This window comes from Podarcis tiliguerta, assembly GCF_965153285.1.
Source record: "Podarcis tiliguerta genome assembly, chromosome: 8".
NCBI classification, from domain to species: Eukaryota; Metazoa; Chordata; class Lepidosauria; order Squamata; family Lacertidae; genus Podarcis; species Podarcis tiliguerta.
The window spans coordinates 7,521,104-7,544,461 of NC_139541.1; the positions used below are offsets into that span (position 1 = coordinate 7,521,104).

The 23,358-nt window shown below is 46.5% G+C and overlaps 1 protein-coding gene across 2 annotated transcripts in view; it reads left to right on the forward strand.

Annotated features, from left to right (window-relative positions):
* The first annotated feature begins 9,603 nt into the window (after positions 1-9,603).
* The window catches only part of MAPKAPK5 (MAPK activated protein kinase 5), a 32,309-nt gene continuing 18,554 nt past the window's right edge, over positions 9,604-23,358 (forward strand). Inside the window, exons 1-5 of one of the 2 annotated variants that reach the window (XM_083454069.1) lie at positions 9,604-10,655; positions 15,518-15,591; positions 16,356-16,431; positions 18,138-18,235; positions 19,053-19,165. In XM_083454069.1, the coding sequence (XP_083310195.1) occupies positions 10,620-10,655; positions 15,518-15,591; positions 16,356-16,431; positions 18,138-18,235; positions 19,053-19,165 (397 nt within the window). In that variant the 5' untranslated portion in view covers positions 9,604-10,619. The remainder of the gene's footprint in view (positions 10,656-15,517; positions 15,592-16,355; positions 16,432-18,137; positions 18,236-19,052; positions 19,166-23,358) is intronic. The other variant, XM_083454070.1, reaches the window with a different exon arrangement.

Below are 23,358 nucleotides of genomic sequence, written 5' to 3' on the forward strand. Positions count from 1 at the left end.
CATGCGTTTGTTCAGTTGCTGACCATTTTTGGTTAAAACGGTTACCCTTTTCTCTTAGTGCAAATGGGGTAAGATGAAATAGAGAGAAAATGTTTTGTATAATAGAGGAAGGGATGCTCTTTTGGTGGTTTTCTTCTTCTTCTTCTTTTGAATTCTCAACATGCCAAGACTTTTTCTAGTGATTACAATGGAAACAAGAAAGATGGATGAGTGTTTTGAGCCACATTCAAACCATACATTCAAAGCACCATGCTACTACTATAAATAGTCGTGCCTTTCCCTAAAGAATTATGGGAGCTGTAGTTTGTGATGGGTGCTGAGAGTTTTAGGACACCCCTATTCCCCCCAGAGGGCTACAGTTCCCAGAGCCCCCTGTTTAAACCACTCTGAGAATTCTAACTGCATGGAGGGGGTGATAGGGGATCTCCTAACAATTCGCAGCACCCTTAAAAAATGGCAACTCCCAGGATTCTTTGGGGAAAACCATGAGTTTAAGGTGGTATCATAGTACAGTGGTGCCTCGCAAGACGAAAAGAATCCGTTCCGCGAGTCTCTTCGTCTTGCGGTTTTTTTTGTCTTGCGAAGCAAGCCCATTAGCGGATTAGCGCTATTAGCGGCTTAGCGGATCAGCTGTTAAGCAGCTTAGCGGATCAGCTGTTAAGCGGCTTAGCGGCTTGGGAAAAAGGGGGGGAAAGGGGAAAAAACCCTGCAGGAACTCGCAAGACATTTTCGTCTTGCGAAGCAAGCCCATAGGAAATTCGTTTTGCGAAGCACCTCCAAAACGGAAAACCCTTTCGTCTAGCGGGTTTTCCGTCTTGCGAGCCATTCGTCTTGCGGGGCACCACTGTACTTTCAGTGCCTGGTGTGAATGCAGCCTTAGAGTTCTTCACTAGTCAAGTGAAAAGCATAGGGTTCAAATTCCATGCTTCCTCAGCAGCCACTTTCTTCAGGATTTGGTTTATTTTGGGTTGTCATAGGTTTGCTACTTAGAATATTTGAAAACCCAGCTTTGTTATATGGTATAAGCAGTGATTTTTTCCCCCTTTAACAATGTTTAGGTGTACTCTCATTTTGACTCAAGAAAATCACCATTTTATAGTTCAAATCGGGGAAAATAAATACAGTAAATGGACAAAAGTACAAAGATTCACAAAATGTTTAGGGATATGCGTACCCCCAGGAAAAAACCCACTGGGTATAAGCCACCAGGCTATCGCAGGGAAAAATGGACGGTCACAGAGCATCCCCTGTCAACTGTCCATGGATATAGGATATATTACCTGCTGCAAGTCATCTGCAACCAAGAACCTTAATTTTAATACTCTGAACGCTTTGAAAGTAGGGAGATTGTTGTGTAGACAATATGGTGACTGACAGTCTTTCCCATACAGAATGCAATTGGCTGAGAGGGACATTATTAAAGTGAGTGTGTAATTTAGCAGCAAGAGGAGTTGGCTTCTACACACAAGACTTCAAGAACCACCATTGGCCAGTCCTATGGATTCCTGGAAGTCCGCAAGCCAGGCATGCAAGCAATGCAAGGTTTCATATAGCCACCGATTAAACAAATTCACGGAGCAAAATAATCTGTGTTGCCACATTATGTGGTAGCATGTTTCATATCCTTTATATCGAGGTGAGGAACATCAGGCACAGGGACTGAATGTGGCCCTTCCAGCCTCTCTACATGGCCCTCAGGACTCCCATCAGGCTCCTTGAGTGCTTTTGTGTGGCTGGATGTGTCCTTTCCTGATGCGCCAATGCCTTTTGATTCCTTGCATGGATGGAGGAGGTGGGAGAGAGATAAAAGAAACCACTGACATGCATGGCTGGAATGTAGCACAATGTTCAAGAGTAATAGTCACATACATTTTACCTTGGGCACTTTTGCCTTTAGCTATGGCAAAAGATGCTACCCTTGAACTCATTTTCTAGCTGCTTAAACTTGCGTAGCTAAAACCCCATCACCTACAAAAAGGAGCTAGCACCAGGGTTGGGGCATCATCAAGGTTTGCAGAAGTATGGGGGGAGATAAATACTTTCAGGAAGTGAACCAGAGGGACAACACACAGCTTGGCCAAATGGGGACAGAGCAAAAAAGTATGACTGGCTACACGATGCTGAACTGGGAGAAGAAGTAACAGAATCTGGGAGGGGAGTAAAATGGCATATTGCCGTAAAGGTCATGGCTGGCTCAACAGGAGCACTGCACACTACAGCATTTTGGTGCTGGTCCTATTTGTATTTTATATGCAGGTAAAGATGCGGAACACAGTTTTGCAAGGAAATCCTTTATCCTTTTTTTGTATGCGCAGAGAATTTTGCCCTCACTTCCTGAGATGGTATCAAAATTAAAAGTACTTTTGCTGCTTATGTATGTTGAATGCACCACCAGGTAGTTTGGTAATATGCCTAAATAAACAAATGACGTTAGAGACCTGAAAGATGGTACCTAAGAGCCTACCACAGCCCATTGGGCTTTTAACTTTTCTCCCTTAAAATTGGCACCAGAAGTCTCCCCCCACACTGTGTGGAAGCCAAACGTGCCTCAAAGCAGCCTGGAAAAAAATCCAGAGGACAAACACTGGCATTTCTTATCTCCCCCACCCTTTACTGAGGATAAAACCATTTTTTATTTGGTAACTATTGGCTGATACAGGGGTAGTAAAAATGCTGCAATCCACAGGCACAAACGTGTGAAAGGAAATGATACACGGTTATGTTCGTGTAAAGACGTGCTCAAAAACAATGTTTTTATTATGTCATTGTGGGTGCTTGTGTATAGAAATGAAGCCTTATGAGGCTTTGCCCTCGGGTGGGAAAAATATTGCGCCCGGGAAAGGGAAGTGGGAGTCAACAGACACTCAAGGAATAGTTTCAGAGAAAAAGGTTTTATTTCTACCATCCATGAACTGGTAGTAGTGAAGCCTTATTTACCTAGGGATCCATTAGCCACGCCATCCCCTGGACCTCGGAGGGAACAAAAGTACCAGGAAAGCAAAATCTTCTTTGGAGAAAAAGAGTTTATTGAGATCTGAGCACAGAGTCAAGGTCTGTACTCAGAGACAGCCTGCTGGTTAGTTCCTAGAAATACACTGGCTGTAAAGCAAGACACTTCAGCAGACTTTCTTATACCCCCAGACTTCCCCAATCGGCTAGCAAATATTGCTTGCTTAACACATTTTATTGCTTGCTAAACCTTCCTGTCTTTCTGCTAAGCCAAGCACTCCCTTCGTATCTCTTCTTATTCTTGCATTACTTAAAGCAGAAGTAAAGCAGGAAACATCTTGCTAGTGGTTTTTAGTTGACAGCAGTTTCTGGCTAGGCAGGAAGCGACCTTCTGACCTGTAGCTAGCATCAGCAGTTTCAAGTAGCTGGTTAGGCAGAAAACGACCTCCTGACCTGTCTGATTTAGACTTTTGCAAGCAACTGCAATTTTGGGCTGTTTTGACCATCCTAGCAGAGTGCAGGAATTTACTATGTGTAGATAATATTTGAGAGCAACAGAATAAAATATTGAGAGAAACCTTTCCCATCTCCCTTTACTCCGTCCTCTTCTTTTGAACAATCTATTACTTAGATTCGTTCTGGGGTAGGGGTCTATATTCTCTCATTACAGCAATCACGCGAGGTCCCATCATGCGAGACATCATCTTTTTCATCATATGTTGCAGGCATTGCATTAAGCAGGGTATACAGAAGCAGAAAAGCAATAGAAGCATTATTGGGCCTATTCTCCTCACAAATACGATACCGTTCATGCCAACAGAAATACGAGAGCATCCATATGACAAGGGCGGTACATATCACTCCTACCCACCAAACCCAATATCTCCATGGTTCCTCCCACCAATATTCAGGGGGTGTGCTCATTGTTGAAGAGCCCACTGATATTTGTGCCCGACTACCTGTTGAGCCTCAAGGATGAGAGCCCACCGGTGAGCTGATGCTCCCACTATGTGGGTCAATTTTTCTATTAGCCCTGTTGGGTGGATTGAACTCTCGTGCTGCCTCCCTAGTGACCAGAGCATATGGAAGCTGAAATCCTGGGGTGGCAATTCTTACTGGCACTTGTTTAGTAATTTCAATGCACACCTGGCTCAGGCTCCCATCTATCACCTGGGTTAAGAGTAGGACCTGGTCTATCAAATGAGGTTGGTACAGTGCTCTACCTTCCAGATAACAGTTGACTACCCTCCCACAACAGCAAGAGCGGTACAGAACTAGATAGATTTCGATCGTCTCTACAGCTTCCCGTAAGAGCACTGTCCACGCATGCTGGTCAGTGGTGTGGGAGAGGAGCCACAACGGGGCAGTGGGGTGTCTCAATACGGTAATCTCATCAAACCCCAGTTTCCAATAGCCAAGGAGCACGCCATCTCTTACCACCGGCAAGACGAACCAGTCGTAGCAGAGGCCAGCAGGCCAATAGGGTTGGTATGGTTCGGTAGGGTCAGGGCAATAAGACATAGAGCAAGTCAATAAAGAAAATAAGAGAGAAAAGAGAAAGTCTTTGTAACTGTCCTTGTGATGATTAGTCGCAGGATCTCGTTGCCCGTGGCCTAACGCTTTTTCCTGGTAGCGTCAGACACAAGGTGATGATCAACTTCAGAGGGTCAGCGGGATTTCTTTTGCAAGTCCAGACACCCTTCTTCAGATGCGTGTGATGTACCCAGGGGATCACCTCGACTACTTTCACTGCAGTTAGGGATGAGGGGGTCGCCAGACGCTGTCACTCAGAGGGACTGGTGAACCGGCTCAGCGAGACTGCCACGGGACTGCAGGTGTACGCTTGAGGGAATACCTGGAAAGAAAGCAAACACACACAACAAACACAGGGATTGCACTTGTTCTTGGGTGATGTGATCTCCCATCTGCCCAAACCGGCGGGGATGCCTCGGACGAAAGGGGTTGGCCTGCCATATAGAAGTTCAAAGGGTGATAGTTCTCAGTCTCTTGGTTGGCGCACAGGGCACATTTTGGGATATAGCAGCAGTTAGTTATAGCAGCAGTTAGTTGAGGTAGAATATTCTCCCAAGGTGCGCCTTAGCAGCTGGGCCTCCCAAATGGGTGGACTCGTGGTAATTCTTTACAATTGTGCTGGCCAGATGTTGGGGCACAAAAACACGGCTGTCCGGTCCTTCCTGGAGCGTTGCTCCTTCTTGGCTGGTCCACTGCTGTTCATCAAGGGTGTAACGTGGTTCCACATCGTCTGGAGTGAGTTCTGGTACCAATATCAAAAGTCCCGGTGGTGCCTCTAAATTGGCTGGAGAACAAATGTCTACGTTGGGGGCGCTGCCTGCGGGCGCCCCTCCCATCCAATTCTTCACCGTGCGTAGAGATATCAGCAAGGCGGTCGTCACTGGAGGGGATCTTCAGGATGCTGAGACACAGTCCAATCTGAAGCAGCTTTCTTATGTGGTGGACCCAAGGGGTGGTGCCAGCGACCTTCACAGCTGTGGGTGTGGAGAGCAGATGGGCCCTTCCAGCACGGCGGCAGTGGTGCCTGGGACCAGTCTCATCCACACCTCGTCACCTGGCTCAAACTGGTCATGCAAGAAGTTCGGGCCTGGGTTGAGAGAGAAAATCTCGAGAGAGAGACTGTACATAATTGTTCAATTCCACATCTTGAGCAGGGATAGGTGAAAGCATGCACACATAAGGAACCGGTCTCCCAAACATCACTTCAAAAGGGTGACAAGTGAATACGTTTCAATGGGAGGCTACAGACTCTAAGCAAAGCCAAGGGCAACATGGACACCCAATTAGACCCTGTTTCTTGGGTCAATGGTTTTTTTTCAAAGTCCTGTTCATCCTTTCCTCTTTTCCAGAACTTTGGGGCCTATATGCGGTACCCACCATCTTCCTTCTTCACTGGCAACAGTGGGGTGTTTCACTGTGATTGGCATTGTTTCAAGATTCCATGTTGAAGCAATCGCTTCAAATGCACCCACACTCCTTCAGCTGCCTGTCGTGGGATGGGGTATTGGTTTTTATCTTTCGCCCATAGTCCAGGGTCAACATCATGAGGCAGGCTAACAGGGAGGATTCCCTCCTCTTCTTTTACCATCATCAAGCACCAATGGTCTCTCAGGGGCATTTCTAAAGAAAACTCTCCTGCTGGTCCAGTTGTCATCATTACTTCCCCCATTGGTTGGAAGGAAATCTGGGCTTGTAATTTTGTTAACAAGTCTTGGCCCAATAAAGGAATGGGACACTCTGGTATATACAAAAAAATTGTGCTGGACTACTTGGCCACCTAGGCAGCAGGTAACAGACTGCAAAAAACGGGGCCTTTTGTGATTTACCTGTGGCCCCAATTATATTAACCACTTGGTTTGTGGGTTTTGTTACAGGCACAGGTAAGACTGAGTGGGCAGCTCCCTTGTTCACCTTCTCCTACCTGTAATAAGGTAGCTAGGTTAAGGGCTGTGGTAACCTGAAACTTCAGGCGTGAATGTAATAACAGCATCTGGCACTTCCTCATTTTCGCTTGTGATAGGAAATAGGTGCCTTTCATGTCAAGTAAGGCTGGGACTGCATGTGGAGTCACACAGGTGGTGTCCTGTCCAAACGTGAATTTTATCTGCCTTCGTGAGTAGGGTGGCCACTGCCACAATCGCTTTCATACAGGGGGGGGGCAATCTCTGTTCTGTTGGGGTTAGCTTCTCTGACAAGTATGCGACGGGTTGCTGCCAATTTTTCAGTTTCTGGCATAAGACTCCCTTGGCTACCCCCTGGTCTTCATCTATGAACAGCGTAAAAGGCTTCTTGGGGTTTGGATGCCAAGCACTGGGGCTTGTTGTCACTTTGAGATCCTGAAAAGCCTGCTGCTGTTCCCTGCCCCATATAAAAGGATCCTTCTCTATTCCCTAGTTGACTCATGCAGGGGCCAAGCAATGCTTCTGTAATTAGTAGTGAGTCCAGGAGATATTGTTCATCATCATAAGTGGGATTATAGGTTTAAAAAAAAATCCCTTCAAACAATTTTACGATCTTTGCTGGATTCTCCTCAAAAGAGGGGTTCTGATTTCTCCAATTACAAACATCTGCACTTGAAAAGGGTATATGCTGGACCGTGTAGGTCTGTGGTGCCTTCGCTTGTTCAGCTGGGACAGGGGCTGGTGGATCATAAACCCTCTGAAGGGGCATTTCTCCAGTTGCCTGATCCTTCCTGGTTTTCTCATACTATCTGTGAGACATAACTCTCTTCGCCGCCTGTCCCCACTTACGTTGCCATCTCTTCCTCTTTTCAGGGGTGCAGCATTCTGCTGCCTCAACTAACAAGGGGCTTACATCCAACTTCTTCCTCAAATGGCTTTACAAACTCCTTTAGTCTCTTTTTCTGTCTTTCTGTCCACATTTTCTTTCCTTGATTCATATCATCTAGTGTCTTCCTAAACTCTTCGTTATCTTCCTCATCTTCCTCTTCTTCCGTCTCACTATCCTCCTTCGCAGGTCCTCCTCCCCCCTACACCAGCACCTCCCTGTGCTTCTTGATCTTGGCCTGGGGGGGGGGGGTTTGGAGGGGCTGTTGGTGGAGTGTAAGGTGGTGGCTTAATCACTCCCCCTCCTCATCTTCTGGGTCTTCTAACACCAGAGGCTTCACTGTACAAATCCTGTTCTGTGTGTTGCTGTCACAGCAAGACTTTAGCCATGGTAGATTCTTTTCTTTACATTGGTCTTCCATGTAGAGATATAGGGGATCTGGTCTGGGTGGACATTTAATATATTTTGCCACAGGGGGTTGATTTGCCACAGGGGGTTGATTAATTGCAAATCAAAGCCACGCAGTTCTCTGGGTTGGCAAGTCCACCTCACATAAAGTTTTGAGTCTCTGTTTTTTCAATGTGAATCATCACTCTTCGTGGCTGTTTTCCAGTTATTAAAAAAGCATTCCAGAGGAATACATTGGCTTGCTCCAGACCCTATTTTTTTTTTTTTTTTTTTTTTTTTTTTTTCAGATACTCCCCTCCTAACTGGGTTTTCAAAATTCTCTCACACTTCACATGCTACAGTTTGTCAGAAAATGCACAACCCTACAATCGCTCGGCCAAGGGGGCACTAAGCCTTGGCCCTCATTCAACAATTCATCCACTGGAGTATCTGACACACAACATGTCAACAAAACACTCAATTCCCTCTGCCCCATTCCCTTTCCCAAACCTTTACCAATTCCTTTCCTGGTGGCATTCTTACTGCCGGGCACTCTACTGCCAACTACCAGGTGAGGCTGATCAGGCCTCTGGCCCTTTCCCTCGGGCCCCTAGCCCTTTCCCTCGGGCTTACCTTTCTCCGCTGCGGACCTGTCCCCTCGGCGCCGTTCTGTCCTCTTGTTCTCCCTCAACTAGATGTCTCCGCTCCAGGACGGTGTGGCAATCTCCCCCTACAAACTGGCAGGGTGTGCACCGGAAATGCGAACGCCGATTGGAGCTGTTCACCTTGGTTGAGCCTGGCCCTCCGGTCCGTATTTGGGGAGGGGGCTGATCCCGGACGAGCCCCCAAAGAAATGAAGCCTTATTTACCTAGGGATCCATTAGCCACGCCATCCCCTGGACCTCGGAGGGAACAAAAGTACCAGGAAAGCAAAATCTTCTTTGGAGAAAAAGAGTTTATTGAGATCTGAGCACAGAGTCAAGGTCTGTACTCAGAGACAGCCTGCTGGTTAGTTCCTAGAAATACACTGGCTGTAAAGCAAGACACTTCAGCAGACTTTCTTATACCCCCAGACTTCCCCAATCGGCTAGCAAATATTGCTTGCTTAACACATTTTATTGCTTGCTAAACCTTCCTGTCTTTCTGCTAAGCCAAGCACTCCCTTCGTATCTCTTCTTATTCTTGCATTACTTAAAGCAGAAGTAAAGCAGGAAACATCTTGCTAGTGGTTTTTAGTTGACAGCAGTTTCTGGCTAGGCAGGAAGCGACCTTCTGACCTGTAGCTAGCATCAGCAGTTTCAAGTAGCTGGTTAGGCAGAAAACGACCTCCTGACCTGTCTGATTTAGACTTTTGCAAGCAACTGCAATTTTGGGCTGTTTTGACCATCCTAGCAGAGTGCAGGAATTTACTATGTGTAGATAATATTTGAGAGCAACAGAATAAAATATTGAGAGAAACCTTTCCCATCTCCCTTTAGTAGGAGCAAGTGTGATAGTTCACAAAAAGCATGCACAAAGTTCACAGTCATGTGCACAAGCATATATACCCCTTTCCAGTTCCCTCCTCCTTTCTCCTCCTTTTCCAGGAGTCCTGCCCCATGAGTTCCTCTGAGCATGAACAGAAAGCTGTCTTGGGACTCTTGGCAGGAAAGGGGATTGAGAACAGTTCAGCATGTCCAAGAAGTTGCAACTGAATGAGATAAGATTCATTTCCCAGGCCTGCTATGAACAGAGCCTATTCATTAGCCTTTAAAAGTAACATTTTGCCTTTTGCCACAGCATCTTGTGAGAAAAGCAGACAAAAGCTGTTTTGGATTTTTTTAGAAGACAAAAGGAGTTTTGGACAGTTTTGAGGCCTGGTTGATTATTGAAGCCTGGGGTGATTTCACAGACAGGATTTGGGTATTCTGTCCCTTCAGTATGGTTAAGAACAGCGGGGTTACATTTGATTATTTTTACATAGGTTTTAACTACGGAGAGAGCTCCGCTGCCAAAATGGCCACCAGCCTCGCTTCCTTCTTTCTTCGCCTCTCTCCGGGAGCTTGCCGATCTCCAAACATCGCGAGACTTCGCCTCGAAAAGCGGCGAGCGACCCAAACCGCCCCATCAACCCACAAAGGGGCGTGTTCGAAAGGGGGCGGGGCGACGTCGTGCCTAGGAAACCCCTCCCCTCTGCCGGCATCAAATTCCCTCCCCGCTTTTATTCCTACCCTCAGGTAACCCCGCACCGAAGCGCCATCAAAAAGCGACGCGAAAGAGAGGAAGGTCCCCGGGCAATAATAATAAAAAACCCTAAAAACATCTGTGAAGAAAGGCGGAAGGGCCTTTCACCTACGGCGTCGCGTCGCTGATGTGCCGCTCGTGATGCTTGAAGCTGCCTAGTTCACTCGCCTGATAAGTTTCCCCCCGCCGCGAAAGAGGCCCATTTGGGATCGCTGCTCGCGCGGAGGGGCTGGGAGCGAGACGGCGGGAGAGAGAGGGAGCTAGGCAGGCCCCGGCTGCGAACGCGACCCCGCTGGAGTTGCTCGGCAGATCAGGCGCGGCTGCCCTCGGCGGGGGCGAAGCTGTGGCAATGGCTGGTGGCTCCTTCGCCGGAGTCGAGCCTCGGCGCCTGAGGCGGAGCCCGGATTAGGAAAAGCTGAGGAGAAGGCGGCGGCGACGGCACTAATTTCCTCCATCCCCTCATTTACCTCAGCCTCCCGGCCGTGAGGAAAGGCCTCTCGCGCCCTCTTCGCTTTCCTTCCCTGGCTGGGTGGGGATGAGGCGGCAGCCCGGCGGAGGAGGCGGTGGCGGAGGGGGCAGCAGCGGCAGCAGCAGCAGCAGCAGCGCCGGCAGCAGCGGCGCGGGCGGCGACAACAACGACACCGACGACACCGACTTGGAGGGGCGGCCCCCCGCCTAGCCCGGCCCCGCTCCCCCTCCTTCCCCACAGGCTCCCCTCGCCGGGCCTGAAGCGGCGGAGGATGTCGGAGGAGCCGGACGCGGACAAGATGATCAAGGTAGCGGGGCCTGCGGGGCGGCCTTTAGGGACGACGCGCCGAGGAGGGGTGGGCAGGGAGGAGGAGGAGGAGGCCGCTGAATTGTTCTACTTGAAGCCTGGGTTTAACGTCCAGGGCGCAGTGCCTCTGAGCGTGTGCAGAGTTCGGACGGGAGCAGGGCCTTCGCCGCGGGGCGGAAACCCACCCCCGGCCTCTTGGGAGATTCAAAACAGATACGAGAAAGGGTTTGTCCATGCAGCGCTTGGCTGCACCGCGGAACTCGCGGGAGGCAGCGACGGCCACCAACTTGGATGGCTTTAAAAGAGGAGCCGTGGCGGATAACCCAGCCAGATGGGCGGGGTATTGTGATAGGAATTTTATGGTCTTAGATATATGGTAATGTTCATACCTGCACATACATAGATCAACACAGGAAGACCAACCTGGAACCATTTTGATTCCTAAACTGACCAAATCCTTTCTCTGCAAGGTTAAACTGGAAAAGCCTCCCCATTGTCTCTTTCCTCACAAGATATGTCTGTTTGAATAAGGTGTGAGCCTGTGACCTGGCCCAGGAAATAGGTATTTTACCACTACAAAAGAATGGCCAGGCTCCCCAGGCAATCCAATCAAGTAACTTGCCAGACAGGAGATAAACTGTGACAGGAGAAAAACAACATTTAAATTTCTGTGATGTAGGTGGGATGTATCTGAGGGGTGGTCTTAGGTTACACCCCTTCTGTGATGTAGGCATAATGTTTCTGGGGGTGGTCTTGATCTACAGGATGGGAATTTCAAAGTCTTTATAAGCCCTTGCACAGCAATTTTGGGGGTCCTCTTCCTCTCCTGCGTGTGAGGGGAGTACCCTGTTGCAACATCAATAAAGATCAAGCTTACTAGCTGCTTTGCTTCTCAATATTCTCTGGTTGGCCTCTGTTATTTTCTCCTACCAATAGGGAACCTATGTAAGGACTCTATATGGGCTCTTGGATACCCCATAAGGGAAAAGGTGCATATTTTTATTTACAACAGTATCAATAATAAATTATTATTATTATTAGGCTATCGATGGCTACTATGCTCTGCCTCCACAGTCTGAGACAGTAAATGCTTAGGATTAACAGTTGCTGGGAACCACAGGAGCGGAGAGGGCTCTTGGGCTTGAGTCCTGCTTATGGGTTTCCCACAATAGGCATCTGTTTGGCTGCTATGGGAACAGGATGTTGAACTAGATCGGTTCCTTGTGCCTTGATTCAGCAGGCTCTTTCTTACGTTCTTATCCTGGACCTTGGCAATCGTGCATCTCTTATATTTTTTATTTATTTATGGCAACCTTCCCTTCTAACCAGATGTTGTTGGGCTCTCATAAATCTAGGGCAGTAGTGGTCAGGAATGATGGGAGCTGTAGTCTCAACTACACCTGGAGACTATACACTGGGGGAAGACTGACTTAATGGCATTTGTAGGTTGCTCTGTGACATAAATTTCCCTGGGCGGCTTACAATAGCTAAGCTTAAACACAAATAGGCATCAAAAATGGACACAGATACAACAAAAACAAAACTCTGCAGCTGCAAAGTTAAATGGATTTAAAAATGGAGGGCCACATGTACTTTATTTTAAAAGCCTGTGCGAAGTGAACGCTTTCCCATTGGTGCTGAAATTATGGTCTTTTCTCAGACTAGCTTTCCTGGGAAATTTGTTCCACAGCCAGGGTGCCTCTCTGAAAAAGACCCTCTTCTTGATGGTTACTTAGAACTGTAGAATTGTAGCGTTAGAAGGGACTTCAAGGGTCTCACTTCATTTGACAGGGCACCCATTATTCTTATATAATACCCACAAAGCAGCTAGAGTTTTCTAATCACTATACTTATACTTACAAATATGAGACAGTCACTGCTCACTGGCTTACAATCTTGGTGGACGCAATGCAAAAGGAAAGAAGGATACAGAGGAAAGAAGAAAGCATTAAAGCAGCTGCTACTTCACTGGAGAATGGTTGGGGCCAGGTTGATCTCCCCCTTGCCATGATTCATGGCCAATAAGTCACATGTCCCACAGGCCTGGGCTTGTGGAGTACAGTGACTCAAAGAATAGTGAATTATTAAGCAGAAATGTGTTCCAGTGCTTACAAGTTTTGTTCTTTGTTAGGAATATGAGGATTAATTCAGGCAAAAGAAGCTGGCTTATACCATATCAGACCACTGGTCCATTTAGCTAACTGACAGTGGTGCCCCAGGATTTCAGATAGGGCTGGGAAAGACTTCTATCTGAGATCCTAGGGATTGAACTCAGGATTTTTTGCATACTCTGTCACTGAGCTAGTAGAAGTAGTAGTGTAGAGCCATTTGTATATACACAGCACTTATCAGAGAATGAAAGAACAGGCTTCTGCCCTGATTGGGAACATTTCTTTGTTACTATGGTGTTAGTATTATAACTCCATTCACATACACAGCATTCCCAAACAATGATTCTTATTATTGATTTTATAAATTTACTAGGGTCTGTGTTCCAGCTCACTTCACTTGCCAACCCCACCTACCACTGTGCTTGTAGGTCTGGGGCACTTACCAGGCCACTTGCCCACTTGTTTGCTTCATCTCTTGTTCCCTCCTTCTCACCCTTTGAAACTGCTGTGATGGCCCAGCAGCTCTGAGGGCCCAGTTTGTCATTGCACTGTAGTTTGCAGTGCCCCCTGTGGGTGGCCACACAAACTGCAGCGTGGCAATGTTCTTAACTATTTATTATATGCAAGATATATTTCCATCAATATAAGATGACAGGACTCTGCCTCAAGGTGCTTACAGTCTAAAATTGGATATTGGGGAGACAGCAGAGGGAGGAGGCAGGGGCAAATAGGAAAATTATTTGGGTTCAACATATTTAATTAAGTATTCAGTGTTCAATGGGAAGAAAAGTCTCTGCCCCAAGATGCTTGCGATAACATGCATATGTATGCCTGCACAAGGGAGACTGTAGAGCAGGCATGGCCAAACTTGGCCCTCCAGCTGTTTTGGGACTACAACTCGCATCATCCCTAGCTAACAGGACCAGCGGTCAGGGATGATGGGAATTGTAGTCCCAAAAACAGCTTGGGGGGCATCACTGCTGTAGAGGAGCGGGAAGGAAATGTTTATTGAGGTAAGAATATGTGGGTGTTGCTGTACACATACACTAAATTTGTACCCCTCTTTATAGTCCCAGGTGTGATTAATCTTTGCCCCTCCAGACGTTGCTGAACTGCAACTCCCATCAGCCTCAGTTAGCATTGCCAATTGCCACGGTTTATAGGAGTTGTAGTTCAGCAACATCCAGAGGCTGAAATTTCCCCAACACCTATTGTAGTTGGATGGCTTTAGAAATAGAAAATATCAATAAAAATGTAAAGAGGTTACGTATTAAAGACCAGGGGGTCTACAACAGCATTGACATCTAACTGAAACAGAAGATCAGGATCTAAATGCCAGAGATTCTAAAATGTCTGTGAGTGTATAAAGGTGTCAAGCTGGCTGTCAATCACACCATTCAAAGTTGGAATTAAGTCTTAGTAAAAACACGAACTGTACAAACTTGGCTGATGTCAGGTCTAATGAGCACATCCCCAGTAGGACTTACCCCATGAATCAGTTGTCAAGACCGAAAGCCCCTGCCTCCCCATAGCCATCTTAAGTCTCCTCTCCAGGGCTTTTTCCACGCAGTCGGAAACTGTGCCTGCGTGAAGCCTGCTGCTGCTCCGCCCATTTCAGCCCTCTTCTGGTTTTGGGAGGAGGGGAGCTATTGCAGCAGTAGGGGGAGACACCTGTGACTCTTCACCAGCCTGACTCATCTTGGCCTCCCTTCTCCCACTCGTCTGCTGCAGCTTCCGATTCTGGACTTCTCTCTGTCACAAACTCTTGGTATCTGAAGAAGTGTGCATGCACACGAAAGCTCATACCAATAACAAACTTAGTTGGTCTCTAAGGTGCTACTGGAAGGAATTTTTAAAATTTTGTTTTGACTATGGCAGACCAATTGTAACTAGGCTCTCCCAGTTGCCTCTTCAGCTTCTGGCACCTCCTCTTCCCAACTCCCTTTGGCCACTCGTTGTCCCATCCCCAATCCCTGGGCGCTTTGTTCCCCAGCTGGGTCTTCCTTCCACTTCTCTGCAGCCAACCAGTCCATGACAAAGGTCATCACTTGGCAGCAAAAAGACATAATGCTGCCTGCCTGTGTTGCGGCCCTTCTCTCCTGCTGCCTCCCTCTTCCCAATTAATTATTATACAGTGGTACCCCGCAAGACGAATGCCTCGCAAGACGGAAAACCCGCTAGACGAAAGGGTTTTCCGTTTTTCGATGCGCTTCGCAGGACGAATTCCCCTATGGGCTTGCTTCGCAAGACGAAAATGTCTTGCGAGTCTTGAGATTTTTTTTCGCTCCCCACCCCCTTTTTCTAAGCCGCTAAACCGCTAATAGCCTTTTAGCAGCTAATCCGCTAATCCCTTAAGCCTTTAATAGCCGCTAATAGCCACTAAACCGCTAATAGCGCTAATCCACTAAGCCGCTAATAGGGTTGCTTTGCAAGACGAAAAAACTGCTAGACGAAGAGACTTGCAGAACGAATTAATTTTGTCTTGCGAGGCACCACTGTATATCCACATTTATTGTACATGTCTCATAAACAGCAAAATGCTAGAGTTACAGCTAAATAAGATCCAGCATATAAACTGAACAGAACAAATTGGTATTGTAGATTTGTGGAGATGCTCTTTATATAATTACAATACTATACGGTACTGTATTACACTATATAGGATTTGCAGCTGGCATCACATAGGGCTCTGCCTGAGCCCTCTAAAGATTATGCTTCAGTTCCATGTTTCTTCTTTTCCCTTTTAAAACAGGAAACTTCTATTTTAGAAGAATATCATATAAACTGGACTCAGAAGCTGGGAGCTGGTATCAGTGGTCCAGTAAGGTAAGAAGATGCATTTTGTTGCTGTGGTTAAACTCTCAGGATAATAATGAAATACTGAACGCTTTACTTATGCTGTGAGCAGAAATGGATATTCCTTCGCTCATTTCTTACTCGGTTTGTGTCAAAACAAAGTTATTTTGTAACACATATTTAATGCTTTTATTTATTAGGCTTCTGTCCCACTATTGCATAAGGTTCCCAACCTCAATTTGCACAAACTGTACATAACTCCAGCAGTTCACAGGACTCCTTTACAATGTTTTTTTTTATAAAAAAAAATGCACTAAAATGCCATTCTCATATGGGTTTGATCACAGCAAAATGTGACTTTCAGACATGGTCACACACACCTCCAAATTGTTTTGGACTGCTTTTGTGCTCATGCGTAGGAGCATAAACCACCTTTTAATCCAGCTACTTAAATAAGATAGCTGTGGCCCCAGTAGCTCTTTTTTATTTTTGGAAGCAGGATGGGCCTGATCAGGCAGGGGTTATATTCGGGTTCTGACCAATCAAATGACTTTTTCTATGTTCATCAGGTGTGGGGAGATGCCGTGGCTTCCAGGCAGGATGTTGCGCCCTGTTCACGGGATGTTTCCCAACACACTATGTCCAAACATTAATGTGGGAATAATGCAGGAGTCTAGATTGGGAAGGATTTAGACTCACTCTCTGTCTGTCTTCAAATGAGGAATTCATTCATATGTCGGTAGCTTCTTTATAGCTTCCCCACTAACCAAATGATTTTGCTGCTATCTGGACAGAGTCTGCATGAAAAAATCGTCTCAAGAACGGTTTGCACTGAAGATCCTTCTCGATCGCCCTAAAGCTAGAAATGAGGTATAGTCCTCTCTTCTTGAAAAATGTTCTATAGATCTGTTGCTCCACTTGTGTGTTCTTCCCCTGCCCACTCAGTTATCCTAAAACAATTTATAGCAGTAAGAAGCACTCCTTAACACACCCCATTAAATATATGTGGACAGTTGCTGTTTTATTTAGAGCCACTGTGATTTCCTAATTGTCTAATAATTTTCTGTCTATTTTCCATGTCAAATAAAACCAGCGTGTACAATGTAAAATAAAGCATAATGCATAATTTTAATAACTATTACCCTGTGGGCATTTCACTTCCTTGATGATGTTGGGCACAATTTGAAGACATTTTTATCTGTCGGTGACTTTGGCAAGGGACAAGCTTGCTCCATCTTCCATGTGACAGCCCTTTAGATATTTGAAGATGGCTATCATATCTCCTCTCAGTCTGTTCTTTTCTAGGCTAAGCATACCCAGCTCCCTGAACTGTTCCTCATAAGACTTGGTTTCCAGGCCCTTTATCACCCTTCTCAAAATTGTGGTGCCCATATATGCCTTATGCCCTAGAATCCCTCACTCCACACCCGAGGTTTGCTCTGGTTCTGCCTTAATGGCAGTAAGATTCCACACAGGAGGAAGCTTGATGAAATTGCTCTGCACCCGTACTGATGTTAGTGGTGGTTCTGGCTGGGCTGAGCTGAAAATCGACCCCCCACTCAGATCTGGAAGTGGAGCAGGCAATGATATCCAGCTTACGGGGTCGGGGCTGCTCCTGTCTCACGGTTTCCCCCATAGACTGTTACTCGTTGCTGGAATGTGGGTGAAATTTTGGAGGTAGTCCCAGATTTCTGACGAACCCACACATGGGTGCTCGTGGTGAGCTACTCAGAGGCATTTCTTTATTTCTTCAATTCCCCTTCGCTAACTCTGCTGCGTCAAGAAAGTTATTCAACCTTGCCCTGTTGACCCTTGAAACGCCTGCAGTTGGGATCAGCTTCCTTGAGCCCAGCTTTTGAGCACCTCACCAGAAGGAAGCAGGGGAGGCTGCTTAGCAGGCTGCTCCACATTCTTCCCAGAGCAGATGGCCCTCTTGGCAAGCGTTGCTTTGCTGTATCTACTTTGCTTGCCTGTTTGTAATCCTCCTTGTTTGTGCCTGCCTGACGTCTTCTGCAGACTTAGCCAGCCAGCACCCACGTGTGTCTTTCATTCTGCCAACCAGCCTTGATTGCCTTGTTGTTCCTCGGCACAATCGTGCTCCTTTGCCTCTTGCCTGATTCTGCCCTATACCCCAAGGCTCAGGCTAAGCATGGGCTTATCTTGGCTTTAAAAATACCGGCGCACATGCAAGGGCAGCCTTCCCCCAGCCTGCTCCCCTCCTGATGTTACGGAGTATAACTCCCTTCAGTCCCAGCCAGAATGGGAGCTCTTGTCCAAAACATTTGGAGGGCAGCAGGTTGGGGAAGGCTGATCAAGAACATGCCAGGCAGCCAGTATAAACTGGAAAAATAACTGAGCATGTGGCTGATGTGCTTCCCGCATTGTTAAACTAAGTTGATTCTCATGCGCTTAAGAATTTGAGGTAAGAACTTCAGGAGGGGCAGTGCTCCTCAAGCTGACCTTAATTCTGCCCGCAGGCAGAGGGGTATAAAAATGGGGTGGGGGAGAAGCAAAGAGACAGTTGCTAAGGCGGATGAGCATGGCTGCATTTTCACTTGTCTTCTCTTCTCCATCAGGTCCGGCTGCACATGATGTGTGCGACACATCCCAATATTGTCCAGATCATCGAAGTTTATGCGAACAGTGTGCAGTTCCCTCACGAGTCAAGTCCAAGGTAAGACTCTGGCAAGGTGGTTTGATTTCTGACTGCATCCTTTCTACAATCAGGCTTCGACGGCGTGGAATTCTGTGTGGAATTTAAAAACCGCCTTTAAAATCCAAAGCAAACTGCAACTGCCATATGTCTCGTGTCCCCCCCACCCCTTTCATAGTAGCGTGCCTTCCTTTCCATTGTGACAACCGTATTGTTCAGAATATGTCAACATTTTTTTTCTTGCAGCTGGTCTCACTTCTTAGCCATTTGATTCCCACCGTTCAGGACATTGGGGGGTGTGCAGCATAGATAGCGGCCCTTTTTTGAGATAGCCGATGGGCTTTCCGCTTTCTTTAAAAAAACCAATGCTCTTGTGAGGTAAGGCAAAGCATCTCAGATGCATCTTGGGTGCCATCAAGGCTGGCAGAACAGCAAAAGATCACAGGGCAGCATCTGCCAGGAGGTTCTCCTGCTCAAGCCTCACAGAAGTAAACAGGAGCTAGAGCTGTCTTGACTTGTCACTTGCCACAAGCTTGCACAAACAGCTGGCAAATGGTAGCATTAATGTGCATATTCCTTTGGAGAAAAATTCTTGCCCACGACGTGCTTGCTCCCCACTCTCCGGGAGTTTTCTCTTTCAATGATTCCCAGAAAAACAGATTCTGTGGAATTCCCAAATCCTAAACTGACCACCTTCTCTTTAATATTGAACTGGGAAATAGAGCCCAGTTGTCTCAGACCCCGCCTTGGTTTGAAGTGTGGGGTGTTAGCTCTAGTTTTTATTAACGTTTTGACTTTTTTTTTTTTCATATAACGAACTGGAATACTTTTAAAACAGGGCTCGGCTCCTAATTGTAATGGAGATGATGGAAGGGGGAGAACTGTTTCACAGAATCAGCCAACATCGGCACTTTACTGAGAAGCAAGCAAGCCAAGTAACAAAGCAGGCAAGTTCTTAACTTAACCCCACCCACCCCCGACACCCACCCCGCCCTTGTCTAAGCGAAAAGCATGGGAGGAAACAGCCCATAAAATAACTGACCATTTTACCGGGAGGGCAAGCGGCAAGCTTTTTAAGAAAACAACCCTCTGATCTAATCAGAAGATTGCCTGCTTTGTTATGATCTCCTGGACAGCATTTCTCTTTTTTGAGTTAAAACTGGAGGAACACTTCATCCTTTGCACTCCCAAAGTTGTTTTTTTTAGGGTGTATGAGGACAAGAATTATTTTCCCTTAACAGAGCCCATCCAAACCTGCCTCTGCAGGTCCCTGTTCTGAAGAGGAGGCTACCAGTTTCTCGTGTAAAGACTGAGTGGGCTACCTCCTTTGGGTGGGTAGGAGGTGATTTTGCAGTGTCAGGTTGGGCATATCACCTGCTTCCAGCAAAGGCTGATGATGGGAAGGCAGCAAGGCCTGAACAATGACTTGTCCAAGGATGTAGGAAGCAGCTTATTTTGCTGGCAGATGCTTTGAGCTCCAAGAAACATTGAATTTATTCTCTTGCAGCACGCAATTTTGGGGATTTCTAGTCTATGCAGATAAAGAAATAAAGAATTTTCTTCTTAAATAAAGAAGAAAAATCACAGGGATAGGGTTAGATATTAATGAAATTCTTATCCGTGGGCCCTTTACTCAGGGTAAACTTAACATAGCTATGAATTCCCTGCTATCATAGCCGCTACAAAGCCTTTGAAGAAAGAGTGACGAAGTAGATCCATGTAGGCCCTACCCTAGTGAGCAGGCCAGTGTGCAGTTTGTGAGAGCAAGTCTTGAAACTCAAACCCCTGGACCTTTGTGAGATGTGGGCAGTCTCTGAGCAGTGGAAGAACTAGCTGTTTTTGGGTCCTATGAAGTATCCAAAGAGAGACTGCCCTTTCCTAGTACAGTCGTACCTTGGAAGTTGAACAGAATCCGTTCTGGAAGTCCGTTCGACTTCCAAAACATTCAGAAACCAAAGCGCGGCCTCTGATTCACTGCAGGAACCTCCTGCAGCCAATCGGAAGCCCCATCGGATGTTCGGCTTCCAAAAGTAGGTCGCAAACCGGAACAGGTTTGCGGTGTTCAAGAGCCAAAACGTTCGAGAACTAAGCTGTTCGAAAACCAAGGTATGGCTGTAGTCTGGTCCTCAAGGAATAGCAGGCTGAGAAATACTGTAGCACAAAGCTGAATGTCAGTTTCCCTTCTGGGAACGAACATGTATTTTTGTATTCATGCTTGACGTGGTTGCTTGTTCCTATCTCTTGTCATGATTTGTGTTGCTGGTCTTTTTTAAGGAATATGGTGTATGCCTTGGTGACAGGGTGACTTGAGTGTTATGGCCCAGCACCGCTCCTCTCTACTTTTTTGGGGGTGTGGTGGGGGAGGTCTCTGGGTGCCTTGTCCCTTGTTCTAATGAAGTGTTGCCCGTGAATCCACGTTTTGTTCTTTCTGTGTGTTTTCTGCTACGACTTTTTCATCGCAATGTGATTGCAATGCTTTGTTCTGATCTAATGCAAGTTAATTTCTTCAGGGAGAGTTCTTTCCAGAAAAGTAACTTGTTGGAGAAACATTAAATTCTAAGATTTGCAAAAAAAAATGTTTTTTGTTTAAAACAATCCTGCTTGAGCAGAGTGCAGTTCATTGTGGATCTGGTAAAAGGCATCATTAAATTCACCTCCACCTTGCATGTGATGTAGACTCACTAAAGAGTCTCGCTGGTAGATGGCCCAAGGGGATGGTTGTGAATGCTATAACATTTATATTTCCATCTAGTTTTATCCATTTTGACAGGCTGACAACTACTTTTAAAATACTGTTTCGAAATGATGTTTTCTTTTCAGAAACACAAGGTTAAATATATGTAGTTAGAATATTAATCCAGCTGGATTTAAGCATTTGGGCAAAAGATTTCTGCAATGCAGGTGGTTGGACTAGATGACTTGTGGTTCCTTCTAACTCTATGATCCTATGATTTCCTATGTGTACGTCCTGTTAATTTAGTGGGAGATAACTTTAATCATGGGGACACAGGTGGTGCTGTAGTGTAAACTACTGAGCCGTGGGCTTGCCGATCAGAAGGTCGGCGGTTCGAATCCCCGCGACGGGGTGAACTCCTGTTGTTTGGACCCAGCTCCTGCCCACCTAGCAGTTCAAAAGCACGTCAAAGTGCAAGTAGATAAATAGGTACTGCTCCGGCGGGAAGGTAAACGGCGTTTCCATGTGCTGTTCTGGTTTCCCCAGAAGCGGCTTAGTCATGCTGGCCACATGATCCAGAAAAACTGTCTGCGGACAGCTCCCTCGGCCAATAAAGCGAGATGAGCGCCGCAACCCCAGAGTCGTTCACGACTGGACTTAACTGTCAGGGGTCCTTTACCTTTACCTTTTTTAACTTTAATCATATTTCCAGTTAGAATCTGTGGAAGTTAAAAATGCTTGACTTTGTCTGAATTGTTCCTTGCCTATCCTGAGGTTGTGGGGTGTTAGCTCAAGAGTGCCTGGTTTTATCCAAGGTTGGTTGTGAGTGGACAGAGAAGTATAAATGATGTTTTTTGTGTCAACTTTTAAAATTTCTAGTAATTCCCATTCCAGAGCCCATATATACAGCTTTTTCAAGTCCCACTCCATGCTTTTACCATTGGCAGCCTCAATTTTCAAAAAAGAATGCTGTGAAGAATTAGTGTGCCCACTGGCCTGCTACTTAAATGAAAATATTTACATAATTTTCTCTTTCTTGGAGCTAATTGTGCATTTGAGCCTGACCTATTCTGCGAAACAAACTGGCCACCTTTTGGTTTTTATTCTTTTTCATTTCAAAATATGCCCTTAACAAAATTAAAACCGTTGGCACTGAACGTAGGTGGAATGATCTTTGCTTTCAACTTGCACCTTTTAAATGGTGCCCTTCATCTTGCTCTGGTCCTAAGCGGCCTGCCATTCAAAAACAGTCATTGTGTTTCATAGTAGACTTGTGGTTTGCTGTGGTTGCTGCGTGGTCAGCCGTGGCTGGAGCTGCTGATTGGCCCCATAGCAAGTTGCAAACAAGGCAGTAAATCTTCTGTCACCTGCCTTCATCGTTTAAACCTTGCACGTAAACATCAGGGTTGAGCAGAACCTAATCACTTAATTACTTCAGAGATTCAGTTGGCCGGTTAACAGCAAATAAGGGCCACTGTTGAGATACAATTGTACTATTGAAAATGTTTTTTAATAAGTCGGATTAACACTTTAGTTTTGGAAACTGAAAGCAATTAGCAACAAGCTGGGATGGGTGTGTGTGTTTCCAGTTGACCCTGGGCAATTTCAAGCACAACTTTTCCAACTATTGCAAGGTGGGCTTTTGAGGTGTTCCCTCCTCTCCCCCACTGTGGCTCTGCAGGAACGCGAAGAGGTCCCATCTCAGGTCTTCTGAGAAGATTAGGAAATGCTTGCTGCACTTCATCCAGCTTAAACACCCAGAGAGGTGAAAGCAGGAGTTGAAAACATTCCCCAAGGGCCCAGGCAGCAGGCCGCCTTAAGCCTGGTTTTGCATACCCTGCTTTGATTTCCTACTTGCACCCTCCCTGACGGAACTCGCTTGCCTCAAACCATGAGAATCTGTCTTGTAAGAACAGAAGGAACCTTTTGCTGTGTAGGCACTGCTTGCCTCAAGCTGGGATGGATGGCTTGATTGATAGGAGCAGCCTGCCAAGGCAGAAACAGCTGTTTGCTGGATGTGTGCCTCTCCCCACCCCAGCCCTGGGACTAAACGGCCCTCTTTGCCGTTTGCTCAGCAGTTTGTTTTGCCAGATCTCAGACAACCCTTTTGAAGAAATGCTCCACCTGGCCCTTAGCAGTGTGCTTTCAGGATCTGTCTTTATTCCCCACATGTATGCATGTCTTCCAGTACGTGCAGATGGGTAGAATGGGTGGTGATGATCTGGTGGAGATTTGTGATCTCAGAACCAGACCACAGAGACTGAGCCAGAGTCAAGAGTTGTGGTGCTGTGTCTCCATCCCAGATCTCCAGGTGCTTTTCCTTTGACCTCCTGAGCCATTCATTCTAAGGGACACCCTCTGTGGTGCTGCTGAGGGTGTCTACTGTGCTCCTTTTCTTTTTTTAAGTGCAGATGCCATCATGTCAATGAGAGCCTTTTGGTTACTGTGTTTTGACTCCTTGTGCCCTCTT